General features: G+C 43.6%; 1 protein-coding gene across 1 annotated transcript in view; it reads right to left on the bottom strand.

The window, feature by feature from the left end:
* Positions 1 to 20,062, bottom strand: part of USH2A (usherin) — a 516,227-nt gene that overhangs the window by 372,627 nt on the left and 123,538 nt on the right. Inside the window, exons 16-20 of the mRNA XM_045859450.1 lie at positions 14,546 to 14,704; positions 8,897 to 9,391; positions 7,644 to 7,913; positions 5,888 to 6,057; positions 2,539 to 2,683 (exon numbers count right to left, since the gene is read on the bottom strand). Coding sequence (XP_045715406.1) covers positions 2,539 to 2,683; positions 5,888 to 6,057; positions 7,644 to 7,913; positions 8,897 to 9,391; positions 14,546 to 14,704 — 1,239 coding nt within the window. The remainder of the gene's footprint in view (positions 1 to 2,538; positions 2,684 to 5,887; positions 6,058 to 7,643; positions 7,914 to 8,896; positions 9,392 to 14,545; positions 14,705 to 20,062) is intronic.

Below are 20,062 nucleotides of genomic sequence, written 5' to 3'. Positions count from 1 at the left end.
TCCCTTTCATGTTATAACGATCTCATGAACCTGAAGTTGTAAAATAAACTTCCTGGTTTTGATAACATTAGAAATTCTGTAACATTTACATTGTGACTGGCAAGTGATAATGTTTATTGAGGATTTACTCTGTGCGGGACACTGCTTTAAATAATTAACATGTATTAATTCTTTTCCATCCTCATAAGAACACTATAAAATGGGTTTTCTTTATTTATAAATTAGACAATGAAGGCACAGAAATAACATAACTAACTCAAGGTCACCCACATCATAGACAGCAGAGCCCAAGTTCAAACCTTGGCCTTCTCGCTTTTTATTGTATCCCCTCAGTATGAGAAGACTATCTTCTTTTACGAAGTCAATCACCTTTCACACCTCATGGCTTTCAGAGAACACGCCTTCACATTCTACTTCTCAAGGCGAGAGAGGCGGGGAGAGGAAACAGGGGGCTTAGGGTGGTTCTAGTTCGGTCATCTTCCAGTGCGCAGACGTGGCCTTGAGCCCATCTCCTGTAAGTTAAACAAAATTTGCACAGGGCATTGGGGCCCTCTGTCTTGGATGCCACAGGAGGTCACTGCAGCCAGCGAGGGTGATGCAGTGCAGACATCATCCTTGGTGCGGTGAGTTGCACGGGTTCTATTTCATGGACACTCTTCTTGTTTTACTCTTTCCAGCTCCAGCACTTGTCTCGTCTCCAGGGACAGGCCTGTCTCCCCTTACTTCCTTTAGTGTGTTTGTGTGGACACAAGGCAGACCAGATCTCACCCAGAAGACAGGGGTGGGACTAACCAAGCTAGACTGGGTGCGGGAGGTGTGTGTGGGAGACACCTAGGGATGTAGCCTGAAGGAGCGGACACTTGGGCGGAGGCCTTGTTACTGAAACCCTTGTTGCAAGGGATGCCTTGAGGAAGATAAACGAGACTGGGGACAGCCCCCAAGGCAGTAGAACAAGAACGTTAAGTCGGAGCCACAGGGAGATAATTCAGACCAATACAAGAAACCACCTTTTCACAGAGGTCCCTAAACACGGTGTGGACTTGCCCGAGAGGTGGGGGCTGCCTCACCACCGAAGGCATTGGGCTGTTGGACGAACACTTGGGAGGGAGGTTACAACGAATATATCATTAGCTGGATGGTCACACTACGTGACTTTTAAACTCCTGCAACCCCGAGAAGCCACGATTTCAGTTCTGCTGTCACGCGGTGGGGGGCCCTCTCTCTTCCATGCCACCCCAGGCCAATCTTCGATGAGACAGGCTTGTCTCGTTTCTGTGCTCGTCTTCCCCGGCCCACAGGAAACATTTCTGCTTTAGTTTTTATTCTCTCACCCCAACCCATTTATACAAATTGTGTCACTTTTCCTAAAGGAGACACAGAGTCTTCCTCCATTGCCCCCACATACTAACCCCCTACTGACGCGTACAAAATAAGTACATACGCGCTCTTCTCGGAGAATGGTGTTTTGAACACGCTAGGTGCTCCGTGCATGCAAAGACCCAAAGCACACGTACATTAAACATGGATAGGTTATAGATTAAATATATAAAAACACGGAGTTGTCATAGAGATTACAAAACATAATTTCTTGGGGTTTGGGAGTCATCCTGGTTGATGGGAAGTTTGAAGAAACAAAACAACAGATGAGATCATCTGAGCCCAACACGTTTTTCCAGAATGAAAACAAAATAGAGCAACAGACCGTGGAATCGGACCTGAGGACGGGAAGAGGGACTAGGGACTGTTTTAAAGAGAAATATGTCTTTACACTGTCATTCAGAGGAGTCTTTTAACTTCCCATCTGGACACTTCCTTAAAGAGCACTGGAAAACCCAGTGCGTGGCAGACTGCTGATCGAAAAACTGATTTGAAAATACACTAAATGCTAAGTAACTGGGTTATCTAGGTAATAGTACACATAATCATGTCTGTATTGAATCTGGTTTCTTCTACGTGAAGCAAGCAATAACTTATAGAAGCCATTTCCTACCGTGACCATAATTGATGATAAATCCTTTCTGTAAATTTTATAAACTTAGGAGATTCTTATTAATAATAAGTAAATTAGTAAGTGTTTTACTGCCTATCCTATAAAGGCAAAATACAGCACCAGGGCAACCCAGTAATTTCTGGATGCCTGCCTTTCATCCCCTAAGGTAAGTGACCCAGCCCTACAAAAAAGGTCGGGACTGAGGGACGAGATATTCTGAGCCCCCACAGGAAGCTCCCTCAACACTTCTAACAATTGTAAGGGCTCCGCTGGGACCCAGGATGATGGCTGAGCCCTGGACTTGCTCTGCATCTTATTACACTTCTTACTATGATACCGTTGCAATGCAGGACTCCTAGTTGCCTCTTAAACTTAAGTTTATTATTTTGTTTAAAAACATCAAGGTAAATAGCGATCAGGATTTGTGAAGGAGCAGGAGAGAGCAAAGAAGAGAAATATTAAGTCCCAGCTAGAGAAGGTGTTGGGCTTCGTAGGTGTTTGTTTATAAACACACAATGTATTTTTCACACCTGTTAATACGGGCTCACCTGCTGCTAGTGTCTGCCCGGCTCCCGGAGCACTGGCTACACAACCCACTGAGTTGCAGACAGAAACAGTGAAGTTGTAGATTCTGTAGGGTTTCAGGCCACTTACAACATAGGACAATTGCTGGGGGTTGGCTGTGGCCAACACCTTCGAGGCAAAAACAAACAAACAAACAAACAAACAAACAAATAAGTCAGATTGTAGGTAATCAGTGTTAAAACTATAACCCTAGCACTCAAAGTTCCATGAATTCAAATAGAAAGAATTATTGCCAATCACTCTTAGGAAAAGGGATTTTTTTGTGTGCAAAGAGTCTCAATAAGCTAGGGTTTAATTGATAATTGTACAACCACACTGTTTTATGAGGTAATAATCCAGTTCCTGAGTGGATAAACGAGGAAACCGAGTTATTGCCTCATAAAGCAGCGTGGTGATATGGTTATTGTCACCAATGGTAGAGATAAAGATGGTGGCATGTCATTGTTAGCACGAAAAGTCCAATTAAAACCATAGGGCTTGGCCGAGACGAACCCAATGCAGTCATGCCCACATGCTATTTGATGGGGTCATACAGAGAGCTGTCACTTTGGCAAATCGACCCCATCATGTTCCATAAAAAAAAAATAAGAAGAAAGAAAGAAAAAAGTAAACGCATTACTCAGCATCCACATGGGGTCAATTCTCAATTATCTTTCTTATGCAAATAAGCGTATGTAGATTAGATCAAACGGTTATTTTTTTTTGAAATATTGTCTTTATCACACAGTTTCAGATAAAAATAGTAGAGCTGAGCAAAGGACACAGAGGGGAACACCCCAGTCCACAAACAAGCAATGAAATACCCAACAAAGAGGGTTGGTCCCATCATTAGCCCTGGAACTGATCCAAGCGCCCACATACATTTGCTTGGTCTGTAGCTACAAAGGCCACTGGAAACTGTACCCAGAGAAAAGTCGCTGAAGTGGAGGGTTGACACCAAGCATAAATAAGTAAAAAAAAAATTTCCTCTAAGGAATCCAAAAATCTCTTATAAATATAAATAAATTTTATACATATGAAAACTGTAAAGGTTAGTAATGTTGGAGTAATTTTCTGGATATTTTCCCCTTAGACATAAAGTAAAACTCATTTGGAATATTTAGATGGGTCTTGACTTAAAAATTCATAACCTTAGTGAGTAGTTCCAGAAAGCAGGGTAATTGGAATATAAATTATATTGTTTACATAACAGTTTTCAGAAATAAAGGTGATTTTAAAGTTTCTAAACTTCTGGGGATAATTTAAAACTGTGGTGCCATTTCACTGCAATTACATTGAGAAATCAGGAAAACAGCAAACACTGAGTTATTAATCCTTTACCTCTCCAATTATAAATGGTTATTAAGGAATTAAACATATAAACTTCACTGATTTCCCCATGCAATTTAAATTTTTCTTTAAAAATACAACTTTAAAATCGGTAAAACTTAAGATTTCTATAAAAATTCATCTCATTTAGCACCCCAGTGGAATTAGTGTAGCTCTTTAGAAAAAACATTGTTTTTAGGACAAAGTGTATTAAGGTGCTTCTCACTTAGTGTCTGATGCTCAGAGGACAGCACACCCCACGTGTGGGAATGCCGCTCTGACCCAGGTCCTGAGTCGCGCGGGACGCCACAGGCTTTGAGAGCCCCCGCCCCCACACTACGCGGAAGGGCACTGCTGCAGACCAAGGTTGTGCTGCGAGCAGACCAGCCACTTGGGACATCAAGCCTAGCAGGTCCTATGCTACTAGAGGTGACACAGTGGGAGGAGGTGCTCTGAGACACTTACAGCAGGCCCCCAACCAGAGAGTCACGAGGCAGAGCCCTCGGAGGTGCCGCAAAGGCGTTATCACTGGGTGGACACTACACGGCGCTCGCTAGAGCTCCCAGCGTGCTCTGGGGCCTCGGTACAAGCAGAGCATCAGCCTAGGGAACATTCGGTGGCCGTGCATCCAAGGCTCCTCCTCGTGAGTTAGGTTCCGTGGGACATGCCACGTCTTAAGGTCAGGTGGACCAGACAGACATTCATCCTAACATGGAAGTGGGCACCTGGAAATGGACCTACGCAAAGCCAGAAGCTTGCAACATGTTAAGCAAGCAGGAAGTCCAGCCCCCAAGCCATCGTTCTGGGAGTCAACCTGAGCTAGTACCCGTGACTCCTTGGAGGTCTCTTTAAAGCTGAGAGAGAAGAAAATGGGGTTTGCTTCACAAATGGGTTGTCTGAGAATACGGCTGCTGGTCAAACGTGGGTTATGGCTGCTCTGTGGCCACCGTAGAGATGGCCCTAAAGACCAGCAGTGAGAAGAGACCCTCTCCATGCGCAGGACCTCAGGCAGTGCCCCTGGTCACCCCTTTGAGCACAAAGGGGAAGATCCCAAGGTCGAATACACCTGGGACACGTGACGGTGGCTTAGCCGTATTAGTCATGGACATCAAAGAAAGCAGACTGAAAGATGAGCAACCAGGGAGTCTGGGGAGGAGGAATTTGGGCAGGTTAATGGGGGAGGGGGTCCAATGTGAAGTTGTTTTTGCCACATCTGTCCCCTTCAAAGAGCCTCTCCCTCAGTAGAGGTGTTAAACAGCCAAGTATGCAGCATGGTCTGTCCCGTTGACACTGGCCACACTCTGTCACTGGCCACCCTGGTGTTGATCAAATGGGCTAATGGAGAACCTTGGCACAACCAACCGTAGGCTCACAGGAGCCTCTCATCCCCTGAGTTTGTTTCTATGCACACGTCTATCAAATGAGTTAGTGCATGCGCACAAGAAAGCCACAGCAACTGTGAGCAATGATTGTTATTCTCACTACTGCTAGCCGGACGAGGAGTTACTACAGGGTGATAGGTCGACATCTGCCCCAAACCTTGAACATCGTAACCTTGGCTATACGCTATAATAAATTCCATTCCTCAGATGTCTCCTAAGGAAATAGAAATATGGAAAATGCACATTTAAAATGTTCTTATCACTGTTGTTTATATTTCTAAAATAACTTATACAACATAAATATCAAATTACTGTACATTGGTTAGAAACATTAGTGTAGGTACTTAGCTACCAAAAATCAGCCTCTCGCATCATTTTTAAGGATATATATTAAGTGGAAAAAGTAAATTGTGTAAAACAAAATTTTACCAGCTTAATTTTAATATATGCTTGCTTTAGAAAAAAATGAGTTTCATAAATAGAGGAGCTTTGTACATGTCACATTACAATAGGAAACGGATGTCCCACTTAAGCAATGTATAAGGGGGAATTGTGCAGCTGTAATCTGCAAACTCAGGAAGTGTCAAATGAAGGCATAATTCAATTCTGAAAATAACAATACCTGTGAGAACACCCCCGGGGCAGACCGTTGAGGTGACCGTTCAGAAACCATGCGGATGTCGTACCTCACCACCTGCCCTCTGACGATGTCGTCGGCCAGCTTCTCCCAGGACACGTTGAGAGAGGACGGTGAGAGGGGGAGCACCGAAGGGGGGGCCATGAACACAGGCTCTGTCGGGGACGGTGACACAGCAAAACAATGAGCACCCATAGGTCTTTCCGACGGACTCCGCACATCCATTCAAGTTTCTGGGCTTCCCCAGGTTTTACCTAACATTCTGATTTTCAAAACCCAAAGAATATACTGCTGCGTAGAAGCACTATTCTTTTTGATGTTATCTGCAAGGATGGCCTCTAATTTCATATCGGCATCAAAGATATGTTCCACTTACAAAATACAAATTAGCTAGTGATTTGTTATAAAGATAACTGGTAGATAATTGGGTGGGAAACCATAAGTCTTATAAAGTATTTGAAAAAAAAAAGTAACAAAACAGACTATGTTTCAGTCCACAAAGTTCAAAACAACGCATACTGATATACTGGATGTCTTATATGGAAAAGCATTCACTGGGCCAAACCAATGTACCTGGGAGAATGTTATTCTTCAGAACGAAGTAAGTCTAAAATCTTTTAAATCACCCCCAAATATACTTTTTAAGTTTTCAAGAAATCTTGACTGCAATGTGCAGGGTGTATCTACGCACACACATTCTCCCCTTGCCATCCTTGAGATCTTAATACAGATTTTAACTGTGCTAACCGAAAGTGTATTATCAAAAGACCTCATCGCACTTTCATTAGCCAGTGACCCATAAGATTATGAGGGTCCGGTGTTGCGGCTTCACCCATTACTTTTCATTTCTGACCTTGATTTTCCCCTTCCGGGATGCCATGGCTCATCACTCGTGCTATTGTGGCGCTGTGATTTGTCCAAGATGGCTGGCAGTCATTAAGAGGCGCTCCAGCACAATGCACATTTTATTCATGAAATGACCCCCTTGGCCATCAACCTACAGTTACCCTTATCCCCCACGGTCCTAGCAGGTCCAAGTTCAATCAGGACTTGCGTTTCTGCGGACAGCCACAAATTCAGGGCATCATGACAGTGTATTTTTAATTGCATTAAAGACTCACAAAATTTGAAGTGTGTGCGTAAAGAGTAAGGTGGAGAATTTAAAATACCTCACTGGCCTTGGTAAAGATAGCTTTGAAAAATTAAAAACTTTCACTCTTCTTTCTTTCCAAATTGCCAACTGCTTAGATGAGCACACTTGTGAATTACAGATTTCGATAACTAGGAGTCTGTCATTCGGTACAGTCTCGTGGCTGAACTACGTGTTTTGGAAAGAAAAATAAAAACAGAATCTGAATTGTGACGTTTGTAACAGGTACAGCCCTGGGCATGAGTTGTGCTCTCTGAACACGAATGGTGCTGAATTTGGAGCAAGGTGAGAGGACGCATGGCCAACCCACTGCAGGACTGGACATCAGTTGCTATTTTGCAAACATTCTTCAAAGACTAGAACTATAGTTAAGTCGTTGTCCCCCGCTTGAAGAATAGCTGAAGCATTTTTCCCATAAAACCTACTGCAAGTCCTTCATGACCTGAAGTTATGTATGGAACCAACTGACATACTAACAGTTTCCTTGCCATATGCAAGTATATAATTCTTACTCGAGTGCTGTTAACTTTAATCTGAGACAGTATTTTTCCATGGGAGGTTTAAAAGTAAAGTTTAAAGCTTGATCTTCACCCGATTCTCCGGTTCTTTCCGAGGTCCAGGCGGAGGACACGCTGCCAGCCGCGTTCACGGCCGAGACTCTGAACGCGTACCGCGTGTACGGCTCCAGGCCGCGGACGGTTGTGGACGCCTGAGGAGCTGTCAGCGCGTGTTCGCTGGCGGATTCCGCAAACGGGCGCGGACTGAGCCAGCCGCTGCTCTCAGAAACCCGCCTTTCCGCTGACACGGTTTCCCCATTAGATCTCAATCTTTTCATGTAGAGTTCGTATCTTACAATTATTCCTAGGAGAGGGAAACAGTAAACCAAGAGGACTCATCAGCAGACAGAGGATTTGGGGGGTGGGGTGGGGCTAAGTCAGGTAAAGAGTGTTGGTTTTTCCTTATTCTTCTGGCTAGATCACTTCTCCATTTTCTTAGTGATACAGACTGCAGGTACTGCCAAAAAACCAACAAACTGCTGGATAGATGAATGTCTGAAATGCTACTAAAGGTATATGCATGTGCAAGACCAACTGGGAACATACACAACACAAAATAACTCTAATTTATGGTAGGTAAACTCAGAATTTTTTTGCAGGATGAGTGGTCATAATTTCTACCAAGAAGAGCTGTTTCTCTAGGGGAATTTTATCAGCATACTTCCAGTTTGTACATTTTCATATGGGGGTTTTAATTGGTAAGCCCTGTTTCTATAAATATTGAAATATTATAGTTAATTTCTTCTCAGTTTTATCAAGTAATTTAAAAAGTCTAAGATAAAAGGTTTTGCCATAATACGTACATGATATTAAACTACTAAAAATCTGTGAATGCACATCTGGCCTATGTAACTGGGTTCAATCACATGAATTGACTTAATGGAATCAGCTAGCCTATATACATATTTTTTATATTATTTTATACACTTTTCTTGCCTAAAAGAGAAAATTTACTGCTTATGGGTGCCCTAACTTTGTGACACAGTCAAATATAATGCATTCTGTGAGTGAGTTTTAAATTAGAAACATAATTTGTGTTGTGGCAGATGTCATTAAGAGCAAAGATAATATTAGCCTTTTAAGGGGCAATTTAAATGAGTGGAATTTGTTATTAGATTAAAGAAATACATTCGTTCTACTAACCAGGACAAATAGTACCTCATATTTTTAGAAATCATTTCTCAAGTATGATATCCCACAGTTACAAAAATGCCCACAATTCCAGATTTCTTAGACTCTCATCCGTGTATCGCCCAAGAGGGTAAACCCTGGGCCTCCGCTTCCTACCATTTGGTTGCACTGGCGGAGCCCAGCCTACGTGAAGCTCCGTGGAACTGGTCTTCCGCACCCGGGGTGGGCCCAGCCCTGCGGGCGGCGCCTGGGCTGTGGTCACCGTTACGGGTGAGCTGTGTAAACAGCCCCCGTGAGTACACGCCTGCACAGAAAAACGGTACTCCGTGAACGGGACCAGGTTCCGGATGGTTGCTGAGGTCTCATGACCTTCATGGGGAATGCACGGCTGGACGTCATCTAAAGGGGCGCAGGACAGAATATACTTCTCTATGGGCCCAGAACGATTTGAGGGTGCTGTCCAGGTGAGTGTCACAGAGTCTGAGCTGACAGGAATGACGTAGGTCAAGTTCAGGCTTCCCTCTGGGACCCCTGGGGTTGTCCTGTAGGTCACCGCTGCGCTCCATGTCGAGCTGTGCACGTTGGTGGCCTTGACGGAATAGGAATAGGAGGTATACGGTGACAGGCCAGTGTCTAAGAAGTCCTGGATACCTGAAGTTAAAGGAAAAAAAATAAGAAGAAAATAATTACATTCCACAAATTGGTAAGAAATCATGTCTACTTGCTTTCCCATGATATGACTTAACTACATAAACCACAACAACCCCCTTGTTATGAACACCCAGCATATTTAAGTGCTTATGGAAGAAGAGTTAGGCATCAGTGTCTGGTTTTAGTCCACAGGGATTCTAGCTTCCTGAATGGCAGAGGTGCTGTCTTGGGAGCCGGGGAGCCTACCATGAGACCTCCTGTGGCTGGGGCAAGATGACCCTGCAGCCTTGGGAGGCCCACAGGCTGGCTGAAGGACATGGGAGACAAAGCTCAGAGAGTGTCTGCAAATATAAGGAGCTCAGGCGAGCCCGGGGTAGTGGCGAGTTCACAAGGACCTAACCAAGCTGAAAATGAGTGTGTGTTCACCACCTTCATGGATCCAACATTGGTGCTGTGAGTGTGTCAGCGGTGGAGACCAGCCAGCACCCTCTGAATGGTGCAGAGAAGCTAAAGCCAGAGGGAAACTGTCCTTCCCCTAGTACCACCATGCTAGTTGAGAGAAGCAAATAGTTGAAGACTAAACGCAGAAGCGAATGCCATCAGTGAAATGTTTGTATCTTCCCCAAGTTCATATGCTAGACACCTAATGACCAAGGTGGGAATGTTAAGAGATGGGCCTTTGGGGTGTGATTAGGCTAAGAGGGTGAACCCCTGAATGAGATCAGTGCCCTGATAAACGGGGTCCCACAAAGGCCTTTCCTGTCGTCGATCATGTGAGGACCAGGTAGAACTCGGCAGTCTGCAACCCAGAACAGGACCTTCACTAGACTCTGACCATGCCGGTACCCTGACCTTGGCCTCCAGAGCTTAAAGGAATACATTTCTGGTGTTTATAAGCCACTCACCCTGTGGTATTTGTTAAATAGTAGCCTGGCTGGGCTAAGGCAGTGAACATCTGAGCGAAGGGTAATTCTCCCATTCTTTAGGTGTGTCATTGCAGAGTCTGCAGGAAAATATGTCGAGTGTTGCACCAGAGTCCAAGTAGGACACAGAAGCCACATGGTTTCCTTATCCATCTCCCCTCTCAATAATGAGAACTGCCCTTCTCATCCTGGTATTTCTAGTGGCTCAGACACCTCCTGGTCTGGCGTAAGCACTGAATAAAAGTGTATTGAATGAATAAGTGGATGAATGAATAATTTTCCATATACGCTCAATTTATTTTTCCAGGCAGTAATATTCACAGCCTTCTAAAAACAACTGTTTCTTTATCCCATCTCTTGTTTTCTCCCTTACCCCCTCCCTGTATTTTCTATGTGTGTTTCCCAGAAGAACCACCCTGTCACTCACTGCGTTGGTCCTTCGCTGCGGTATGGAATAATAAATTATAATGATATTAAAGGTAGAAATGAAGACCTCGGCTTCTCGAAGATATACATCACTGTCTGGAACTCTACACTTAAACTACATCACTGTCAAAGTAGTCATCCAGGTTCCCTGCGGGAGCGGTTCCCTCAAGTTCCACCTGAGGACCATCTCCCTGCTCACGATATTCCAAACGAGGACTGGCTTCACTGATTGTGCATTTGGGGGGCGGGGGAAGCGAAATCAAGGCGCACTCCGATCAGTCCATTGATTCTTCTCTTGTCTTCCTGCAGCAGAGAAGGCACATCCTCCAGCCTGGCTTTTGTTGTAATACAGATCGGTTTTTATTTTAAATATCCATCTCCTGGATTCTCATGCCTAGGTCTCCTTCGATTTTAAACTCAAGTAGAAAAAAATAACGTGAGGTGCAGACCACCCCTAAAATGTTACTACTACTAAAAGAGGGCAGTGCCCTACCCTAGCTGTTCTGGTCACACCTGTAACGTAGGAAACACCTGCGTGCAACCCAGATGGGGGCTGCACAGGAGACAACACCAGGTGCTAGCTAGGTATAATTCCCAATACACTAACTTGACTTCACCTGTCTCTTCTACATATGCGAGCTTATGAGCACGCACAGGAGTGAAATTTTATTTAGGAAAACCATTGACTATACCTTATTTTTAAAATGTTGACCCAGAAACTTTAGAACCACTCCACCATTATCAGCATGCCCTTACTAATAGCCAATAATCCGCAAGGTCTAGAAGTGATAATGGACCAGTGGTCATGACCTCAGGTTGGGAACTACTGCCCTGCAGAATCCCAGAGTGCACTAGGCCAGCCAGGAAAAGTTTTTATTCTGACAAGGAATTCTATAATAGTCTCAACCATATGATCAAACTTGCTTGGATGTCAACACTATTAATTTTCTTTGAAAAGTTCAATGACTCCCTACCTATAATTCCAAATAAATGCCTTTATTTAACCCAAAGCTTTATGTTCATCTGACTGAACACAAGTACTGTTTCCTTTTCGTATTACACATGTTACCCACACACTGGAAATAGAGTAATAAACACGAAGATATTACTGAAAATGATGCAAAGTTCTGACAGCGTGAACCAATTGTTCTTACTGTTCAAAGGCCATCATGCAGATAATTTTCACATCATTAATTATAGTGACTGTCAAAAAATGCCAGAAGTAGCATTTTTAATGAAAAATAAGGTTTTAGGAAATAATACCTTGTATAATAGGATTATTTAAATGCCTGATTAGTGAATGAGCATGCGTTTATTATGTAAGAAACTGTTGTTTGGATTCTGTAATAGTGCAGTAAGGGAAAAGCGCCAGACTTCAGCACTCACATGTACTGCTCTATGAAACAGATCCCAGTATGCTCCTGTGGGCAGTGAGCCTCTGGACTGAGAGCGCATAAGGAAGGTTTAGTGTCATTGCTGAATAAAGTTGGATGGAAAACAGGGGGACTCTAATTCGCCACTTCAGACATAGTTCAAGCAGTGGCACTGTCAGTCATCATCGAAATCACTTCGATATTTTTATAACTTGCTCTTCCCCTATCACGAAAGTTTACGTTTCAGGACACCTGGATCATGCTGATATTTGGAAGAAAAGGAACACTCTGGTAGCAGGTTTTTCGGGTGCTTTGCCAATGTGGCAGATGCAGACAGATGTTCATTTCCCTTGCAATCTGCATCATGAAGTTCAGGGTTTCCATTAACTTCCAAGAAGACTTGGAGCACTGAAGAGACAGTTAGAGTTAGCAGAAAATGCCGGACACTGTAATGAAGGTGCAAGCCACTCAGACTGAGGTGTGATGTGGAACCTGTGATAATATATACAAAATAAAAGCACCTGCTATGCAGAAGTTTTAAAGTCCATCAATATGCTAAAAGAAGGCATCCTTCTAATATCCTGAGGAAGGTTATGGGAATTTAGTATTTCTTCCCAGCTTTGTATACTTTTATAATGAATTAAACATGTTAAACGAGAGTTTGGAAAATCGGGCCTTAAACAAAAAGAACAGCACGGAACCATGAGTTGGCATCACTGTTCCCGTGTTTCTTAAACGAGTGTCTTAAACTGTCTTGTAGCCGAACATGACAACAGGCAAACAGCAGACAGGACAGAGCCGGAAGGAAGGAGAATTTTCTGTTTTTTCATTGTGTCTTTGGGGAAACCCTATCCAAAACACGAGTAAATACATTTTTAACAATGTGTGTCAACAGCTTGAGTTCTGTAAGCTCCTCCCAAATCTTTGTAAACGTGACAGACGCCAGGAGAGGACTCCTGTCTGTTCGCACACTCCCTCCCGCGGTCTAAGGCCATGCTGATGCCATCTACGCTCACCCTGAGAATTCTAGGCGCTGAATTCACGTAGTGGAAATATTGGGTGAATTTCCGGCAATCCTTACGCCAGAGAAAACTACAGGTTAGTTTTTGTAAGTCTTGCAGTGATTTCATATATTTTTCAATTACAATATAATTCATAGATTTTTTTTCTTTTTAAGATTTATTTATTTATTTATTTATCTTTAGGGAGGGAAGGGGGGAGGGGAGAGGGGGAGAGAGAGAGAGAGAGAGAGAGAGAGAGAGAGAAACATCAATGTGTGGTTGCTGGGGGCCGTGGCCTGCAACCCAGGCATGTACCCTGGCTGGGAATCGAACCTGGGACACTTTGGTTCCCAGCCCGCGCTCAATCCACTGAGCTACGCCAGCCAGGGCTAATTCATAGATTATTTTTAATACCACTTAATTACCTTAAACAATACATTGTAAACATTTTCCACTCATTAATGTAAACTGAGATACAAGGCAATCATCTCCTATAATTAACTTCATGATGTATCAAGATTTTATCAATCCAGTTACCATAATTTATTGAAAAGTTTTTGAATGTCTGAATTTTTCCAATATTCTGTTATTACATACAGGGTAGGTTTGAATCTATTTTTGTGTCCATCGATAACTATTCATTTCAGATATTTCCAAAATTAAATTTGCTGAGTCAAAAGGGGAAGTTTTTCCACATGTTTTAACAGTTTATCCTGTGGGAGAGTTTGTACTGCTGAACCCACACAGACATGCCTGCGGTTTAGGTCAATCCCAGCTGCTTCTCATCCTCATCAGCGCTGGACGGGTCTGTTTCTTTTCATCTTTAAGAATTTAATAAGCGTTAAGGGCATATCAAATCAGAAGCATCTCATTTATTGCATCTCTTTGCCTACTAGTGAGATTGATAATGCATGATCCTGGGTCAGAAGAAAAAAAAAAACACTTCCAATAATGGGACAATTGACAAAAATTTAACATGAATCATACATTAGACAAGAGTATTATGTCTTTGTTAAGTTTCCTGATTTTGACCTCTGCTCTGTGATTATATGAGAGAATTTCCTTGTTCTTAGGAAATTCGGGCTAAAATATTGGGGGGTTAAGTGTCATGGTGTCTTTAATCCACTCTCGAATGGTCCGGGAGCAATAATCACAATGACGACAGCAATAAAGCAGCTGTGTGATCTCGGTGGAAGGTACATGAGAGTTTTTACAACTCTTCTGTGGCTTGAATTGAAAAAAAAACAAAAATAAATAAAATGAAAAAATCATTCAAATTAAAAAAAAAGAGATTCATAATTCTCTCTCTGCTGGAAATACTCTGTGCTAGACAGAGGAAACCACAACATCCATCCTCCATGTCAAAGAACTTAACTAATGTATCAATTCCCAGAATATTATATCTTTCCATCCCCCAATCTTTAAACTCACTGTATGGGTATTGATCTTCAGTTGTGTAGATATCAGAATCATCCCTGAATAAACTGTAAGTAAGCCGGTGGGCATTGGGAGAATCAGGTGGGCTCCAGGAGAGATTGATAGCAGAAGAACTTTGAACTTGTCCTCTGGGAGGGGGTTGATGGGACGGAGCTAAATTACAATGGAGAGAGCATTTATTAGCAAAGGCAATCAATAAGCACACAAGTAAAGTGAAGTAAGATATCCAGCAAAGAGGTCTTTCTGATTCGCGATTACTTTATCAAGGAGACATGTGGTTGACCGAGACATTAATAAACGAAGGGTATATATCATGAATTACTTAAATAAAGCTTTTTATCAGTAAGCATATAACAAATTTGTAATTGTGGGGGGAACCCACAAAGTTTACATTCAGCACTCCTTTGTCCTTTTTTTTTCTTGTGAGTAACTATCCAAGGAAGCAAAGCACTTCTTTTCTCTTTAATTAATTTAAATTTTGACATAAATAAGATCCACTGACACTTGAAATTTACGTAGCATGATGTTGGCGTTTCTGAAAGGAAGTTTTCCGTTGCATTAAGCACAATACCTCCTCTTGCTTCACAGAGCACAGTGTAAAAAAGGATAATAGTTGGTCATACAAATAGCTGTGGATGTTATGAATGCTAAATAGTCCAAATATTAGCAAAAGACAATTTGAATGCAAAGCGTGAACGCATCAGCCCCTGTCAGAGGCGCCATGATGGTTACAGATAATACGGTTGCTTCTTTCAGGCGCACGAGAGCATCCGTTTCACTCCCTGAGGGATACTTTGAGTAGACCATGAAAACACTGTCTTCTATCCCTGTATATTTTCCTTAGTTTCCCTATTTTTGAGAGTAAGCCTGCATTTTTTTTTGCTATAAGCATGAAGCAGAAAAAGAATGTCTATTTTTTAAGGACACTACACCACATTTATTCACTCTCCTCTGGTGTCACACACGCATCATCCTCCGTCTGCTGAGAGAGCCACAGCCCAATCACACTTCCTCGTTAAATGAGATGTTGAAGACACAGGTTGCTGTGCTGTCTTATTTCTTAAAACCATTCATCTCTTTAAGGAAAATTTAAGACATGTACAGAAACAAACCAATCAAATAATTATCAATATTTTATATGAACTGTCTGCAATCACGAGGCGATGGGGATATAGGAGAAAAGAGGGAGCACATGCAAATTAAGTGATTTCATAAAGAACTTAATAGAGACACTATTTTCAAGAAGGAGGGCTAAGTATAAAGACGGGGAGCAGCATCCTAGAGTATGGTAACAGCCGAGGTCTTCGACTATTTATGTCAGGGGTCCTCACGACCACCTCCAGGGATCTGAACTCACAGAAGCAACTCATCCTATAGCCCCACTCATGGCTAATCTTTATTCCAGCAAAAGGAGACAGTGCAATTAACAAAGGGAAAGGCACATGGGTGAGTTCCAGGGAAGGCAGCCACTTCCAGGCACACAGGATCTGCTTAATTCCCCCAGCAATGTGTCGTGTGAGCGCCTGCCAAGTGTTTCCAGCCGGGGAGTTCATTAGAGACTCAGTGCCCCGGGTTTGTGTGGGGGCTGCTCTTACAGACAGATGCCTGGAAAGATAGCACATGTTAAGCATAAACTTTTGGTTGGATAAAATGTAAGGGACAATGAGCCACTCTTACTAGTTTGGAGGGGTGGTGGGAACCCTCATGGAACCCAGGTTCCCAGAAGCCAGCCAAAGCCAAATTTGTAAGCAGGTCTTTTCTAAAGATCGGCAGCCAGGCTTGCTCTGTGGACTTCGTTCCAGGCACTCTCCCTAGCCTGATGGGGCTCAGCACTGAGGGGCCGGTGTGAGGATCACGAGGCAGGGGCTGGGGCCACTCAGACTGAGGTGCCGCCAGTCCCAGGCCACTCCTACACTGAGACGAGGAGCTGGGTGTTAAATCTTCTGACTTCCCTTTCCAACAGCCCTGCAGATGACGGGCAGGTTCCCATGAGCAGCTGCAGCCAACTGCAAGTCAGAAGGCAAGAGAGCGTGCTGGTGCTGGTGCTGGCCTTGGGCACTCCTGGGAGACACAGCAGGCTAGGGAAGTGTGGCGTGGTCACGTGAAGTCATCCTGCTCACCAGGTAAAGACTTCCAGCTCGGAGCTACTACTGACTTTTCTGTATTCATGAGTGATGCACTCCACTGTAAAGACATGATGTAATCTAATAGTAACATTTCATGAAAGCGTTTCAAGAGCACTGACTTTGAAATACACAAAATTTCATATATTATTCATGCGCTTCCTAAAGATAGTGTCCCTAACCCTGTGGTAGATAATACTGACGTCATAGTTTGAAAGAAAAATGTTCAAACTAGATACACTCTCACTCTTCCCCTTTACATCTCTTCTTCTTTAGAATTTGCATTGTTATATTAAAAGTCTAACTCTCCATATGCCTATTTAGATAAAGGACAAGTGTCATAACAATCTCAAAATGACAATGAAAAGAGAATTACTTCCAAACACTTTATATTTTTGAATGTGTGGGTTTGCCATAATTGACATGGCCACTTTGGCTGAACGCTGACAGGACCTTTGATCTTGCAGTGAATTTTAATTTAAGGCTTTAAATCCCGTTGTCCTTGGTGGGACCACAAAGATCGTGTCCCATCTGTAGCATGGAGAGCCTTGCCCTCCCTTGCAATTTAATACTTTTTTAGTGATTATGAATGACTGCATCTAAAGCTCTGCATGTGATCAGGAATTCAGCAGATTTCAGGGTTCAAGCCATCAAAACCGGCCTTCAGACTAGTTCCGAGGACAGTGAAAAACTTTCAGGGTGACCAAAAGACAGGGAGATGTTTCAGTCCCATGTCAAGGGGTTTTGAAAACGATTGGCATTGCGTGAAAATTTCACTGGCAACAAACCCAGGCACCAACACACACACACACACAGGCTCTGTGAAACCTTTGAAGTTGACAAACATCTGTTAGGATGGCCTCACAGCCTTGTCCGGGCCGACAGTGGGAGTGAACAGTGCCTACTCGGCACTCACAGAAGCACGTTCACGGACCTGAAGGGTCAGGCGCCCTGATGCCACTCGAACCTCACATGACATCCTGGGCAAGGGTTAACCTGAGTTCCCCTTCATGGGCTGAGAGTCGACTTCTGAGAAAACGATCATGTATTCATTCACCAAAATCGCCACAATGGTTTTTGCGTATGGCCGGCTCCCATGTAAGGAAGGAAGCACGTATAATATTGTGTGGCCGCGTCCATCTGTCTAGGAGCCATGAGCTTCCATCTCGGACTGGGCCCTTCGGTAGTTGCATGTCCGTAGTCAAACTCCGAACAGGCCCCCTGAGCTTCTCCCCGTTTTATAGGAAGCGGATGGCAACGCCGCCCCCTCAGGGTTGTGACGAGTATAAAATGAGTGTGTGTGCACCAACGTGTGTCCGTCTGTCTCACCAAAGGCTGCCAGTACTGTGCCTGTGACACAGGCATCTACCGTATTTTTCGGACCATAAGACACACCTAGGTTTTAGAGGAGGAAAATAGGGAAAAAAATTTTGCGGCAAAAAAATGTGGAAAAATATTTAGTAACATAAATAACATAATATTTCACCAATGTAAATGTAAACAGAACTCAACAGCAGCATTAACAACCATTATTCCTCTCAAATTTGGTGGGGGGGGGGCGGTGCAGTGCGTCTTATAGTCCAAAAATACGGTAGATTCCCTCTGTCTTTTACTTTGCTGTCCCTAAGAGGCTATCTTTGTCCACACAGCCCAGGCGGATGACCACTCAGCCCACATCCAGTGCGGCAGGAAAGCAAAGAGGGGGGACAGAGGGCACGCCCTGCGCCCAGGAACCCCACATGTCACCGTCACCCTCCCCATCCCAGCCGGGAGACTGGGGACCTTGGCTGACTGTAGGAGGAGAGACCATGCACGCAGCCCGACGTTCTGTCACCATAAATCAGTGGATGACGGGAACTGAGAACAACCCAATGGTGCCTGCCGTAGATGAGATGAAGAAACTGAACAATAGCTAGAAAATTATGAGATATTTTAAAAATAAAAAGAGACCAGGGTACTTCTAGTTAAACCAGAACAAAGAGCATAGTGATAGAAAACTGGACAAATCATCCAAATAAGTCTTTCTGGGAGCTCTAACGCACGCATAGGCAGACAATAAATGGAGAATTAAATGGAGAATATTGATTCTTAACAAACTGATAGAGCGTCGAGGAGAGACCACAAGCGTCTGTGGCCTTTTTGCTCCGTAGCCAAGTATGTTCGTCTCAGCAGAGGAGGGCTGGCTATAAACACCAGCACCTCTGGCACCACGGGGCACTGACGACTGCATCTGGGGGTGGGGACTACAGCTCAGGGCTGTGCCGTCTCGTTTAGGAACAGCGAGGAAAACCCACAGACCCGCCACCTGGAGGACGCGCCCCCCGCGGGTCTAAGGAGTGAGCTAGCTAGGGCATAAGGCAGGAGATTCTGGGTGAGGGAACGCCACTGAAGTTTGAGACCAGCTCCCTACAGCTCCTGGCCAGCGAGGGAACTGTGGGTGCACGAGGAAGAACCCAGAAAGTCTGGCAAGAGGTGCAGGCCAAGGGCGAGCTGAGAACGAGCTATATCCCTGAATGCATTTCCAATCCATGCACGTGGACTGGCAGAAGCTGTGTGGTCTGAGAGTGTACGAACACAACAGACATTGATCGTATCAGTAGTTGACTCAGACACAAGAATGACCTCCTAGGCAGCCAGGCTATAAGTAAGCATTAAATTTTTTCAAAAAGCTGATTACAGACATCAGCAGCTGTATGCTACAGTGGAGAAAGTTTTCCGCCACTTAAGTCTATGCAAATTGCCAAAAAAAAAAATCTAACAACTTAAGTGTCTTCAACGTAAAATTGCAACACACTCAAAGAAATTGTGAACCGTACTCATAAAAAAAAGGCAATCAATAGAAACAGGCTCTTGAGTACAGCAAACAAACAGTAAACTTGAAGATAAAGCCAGAGATAGAACTGAAAGATACAGCAATCGGATTTACTCAATTTAAAGGAAAGAGGGAGAAAAAAGACGGAACAAAAAGGAACAGAGCCTGGGGACCTAGGAGAAAATGGGAGGAGTATTGTGCATCAACATGAGTAATGGGATCCCCAAAAGGAAAAGGAAAGGGGTGGAGAGTAAAACTCTGGTTGCCAGGGGCTGGGAATGGGGGGATTACCGTTTAAGGGGCACCGAGTTCCAGTTTCACAAGAAGAAACGAGTTACGGAGGTGGATGATAGTGACAGCTGTGCAACATTATGAATGCATTTAGTACTGTTGACCTGTGCAGTTAAAAATGGTCCATATGGTAAGTTTTGTTGTGGTTATGTTACCAAAATAAAAATATTTCTTCTCAAAAAAAGGAGAGCTATAAGAGCGTCTTTGATAAGTAGGGATAAAGAAAAATGTGAATGATAAAAGGATGGATAGATAAGCAAGGATAAACCTAAAAGTGAGTAGAGA

This window comes from Phyllostomus hastatus, unplaced genomic scaffold (assembly GCF_019186645.2).
Source record: "Phyllostomus hastatus isolate PE091 unplaced genomic scaffold, TTU_PhHast_1.1 phas_contig_148, whole genome shotgun sequence".
In the NCBI taxonomy this organism is placed as follows: domain Eukaryota; kingdom Metazoa; phylum Chordata; class Mammalia; order Chiroptera; family Phyllostomidae; genus Phyllostomus; species Phyllostomus hastatus.
Note: the sequence above shows the minus strand (reverse complement) of the source record. Positions and strands in the feature narration are given on the sequence as shown.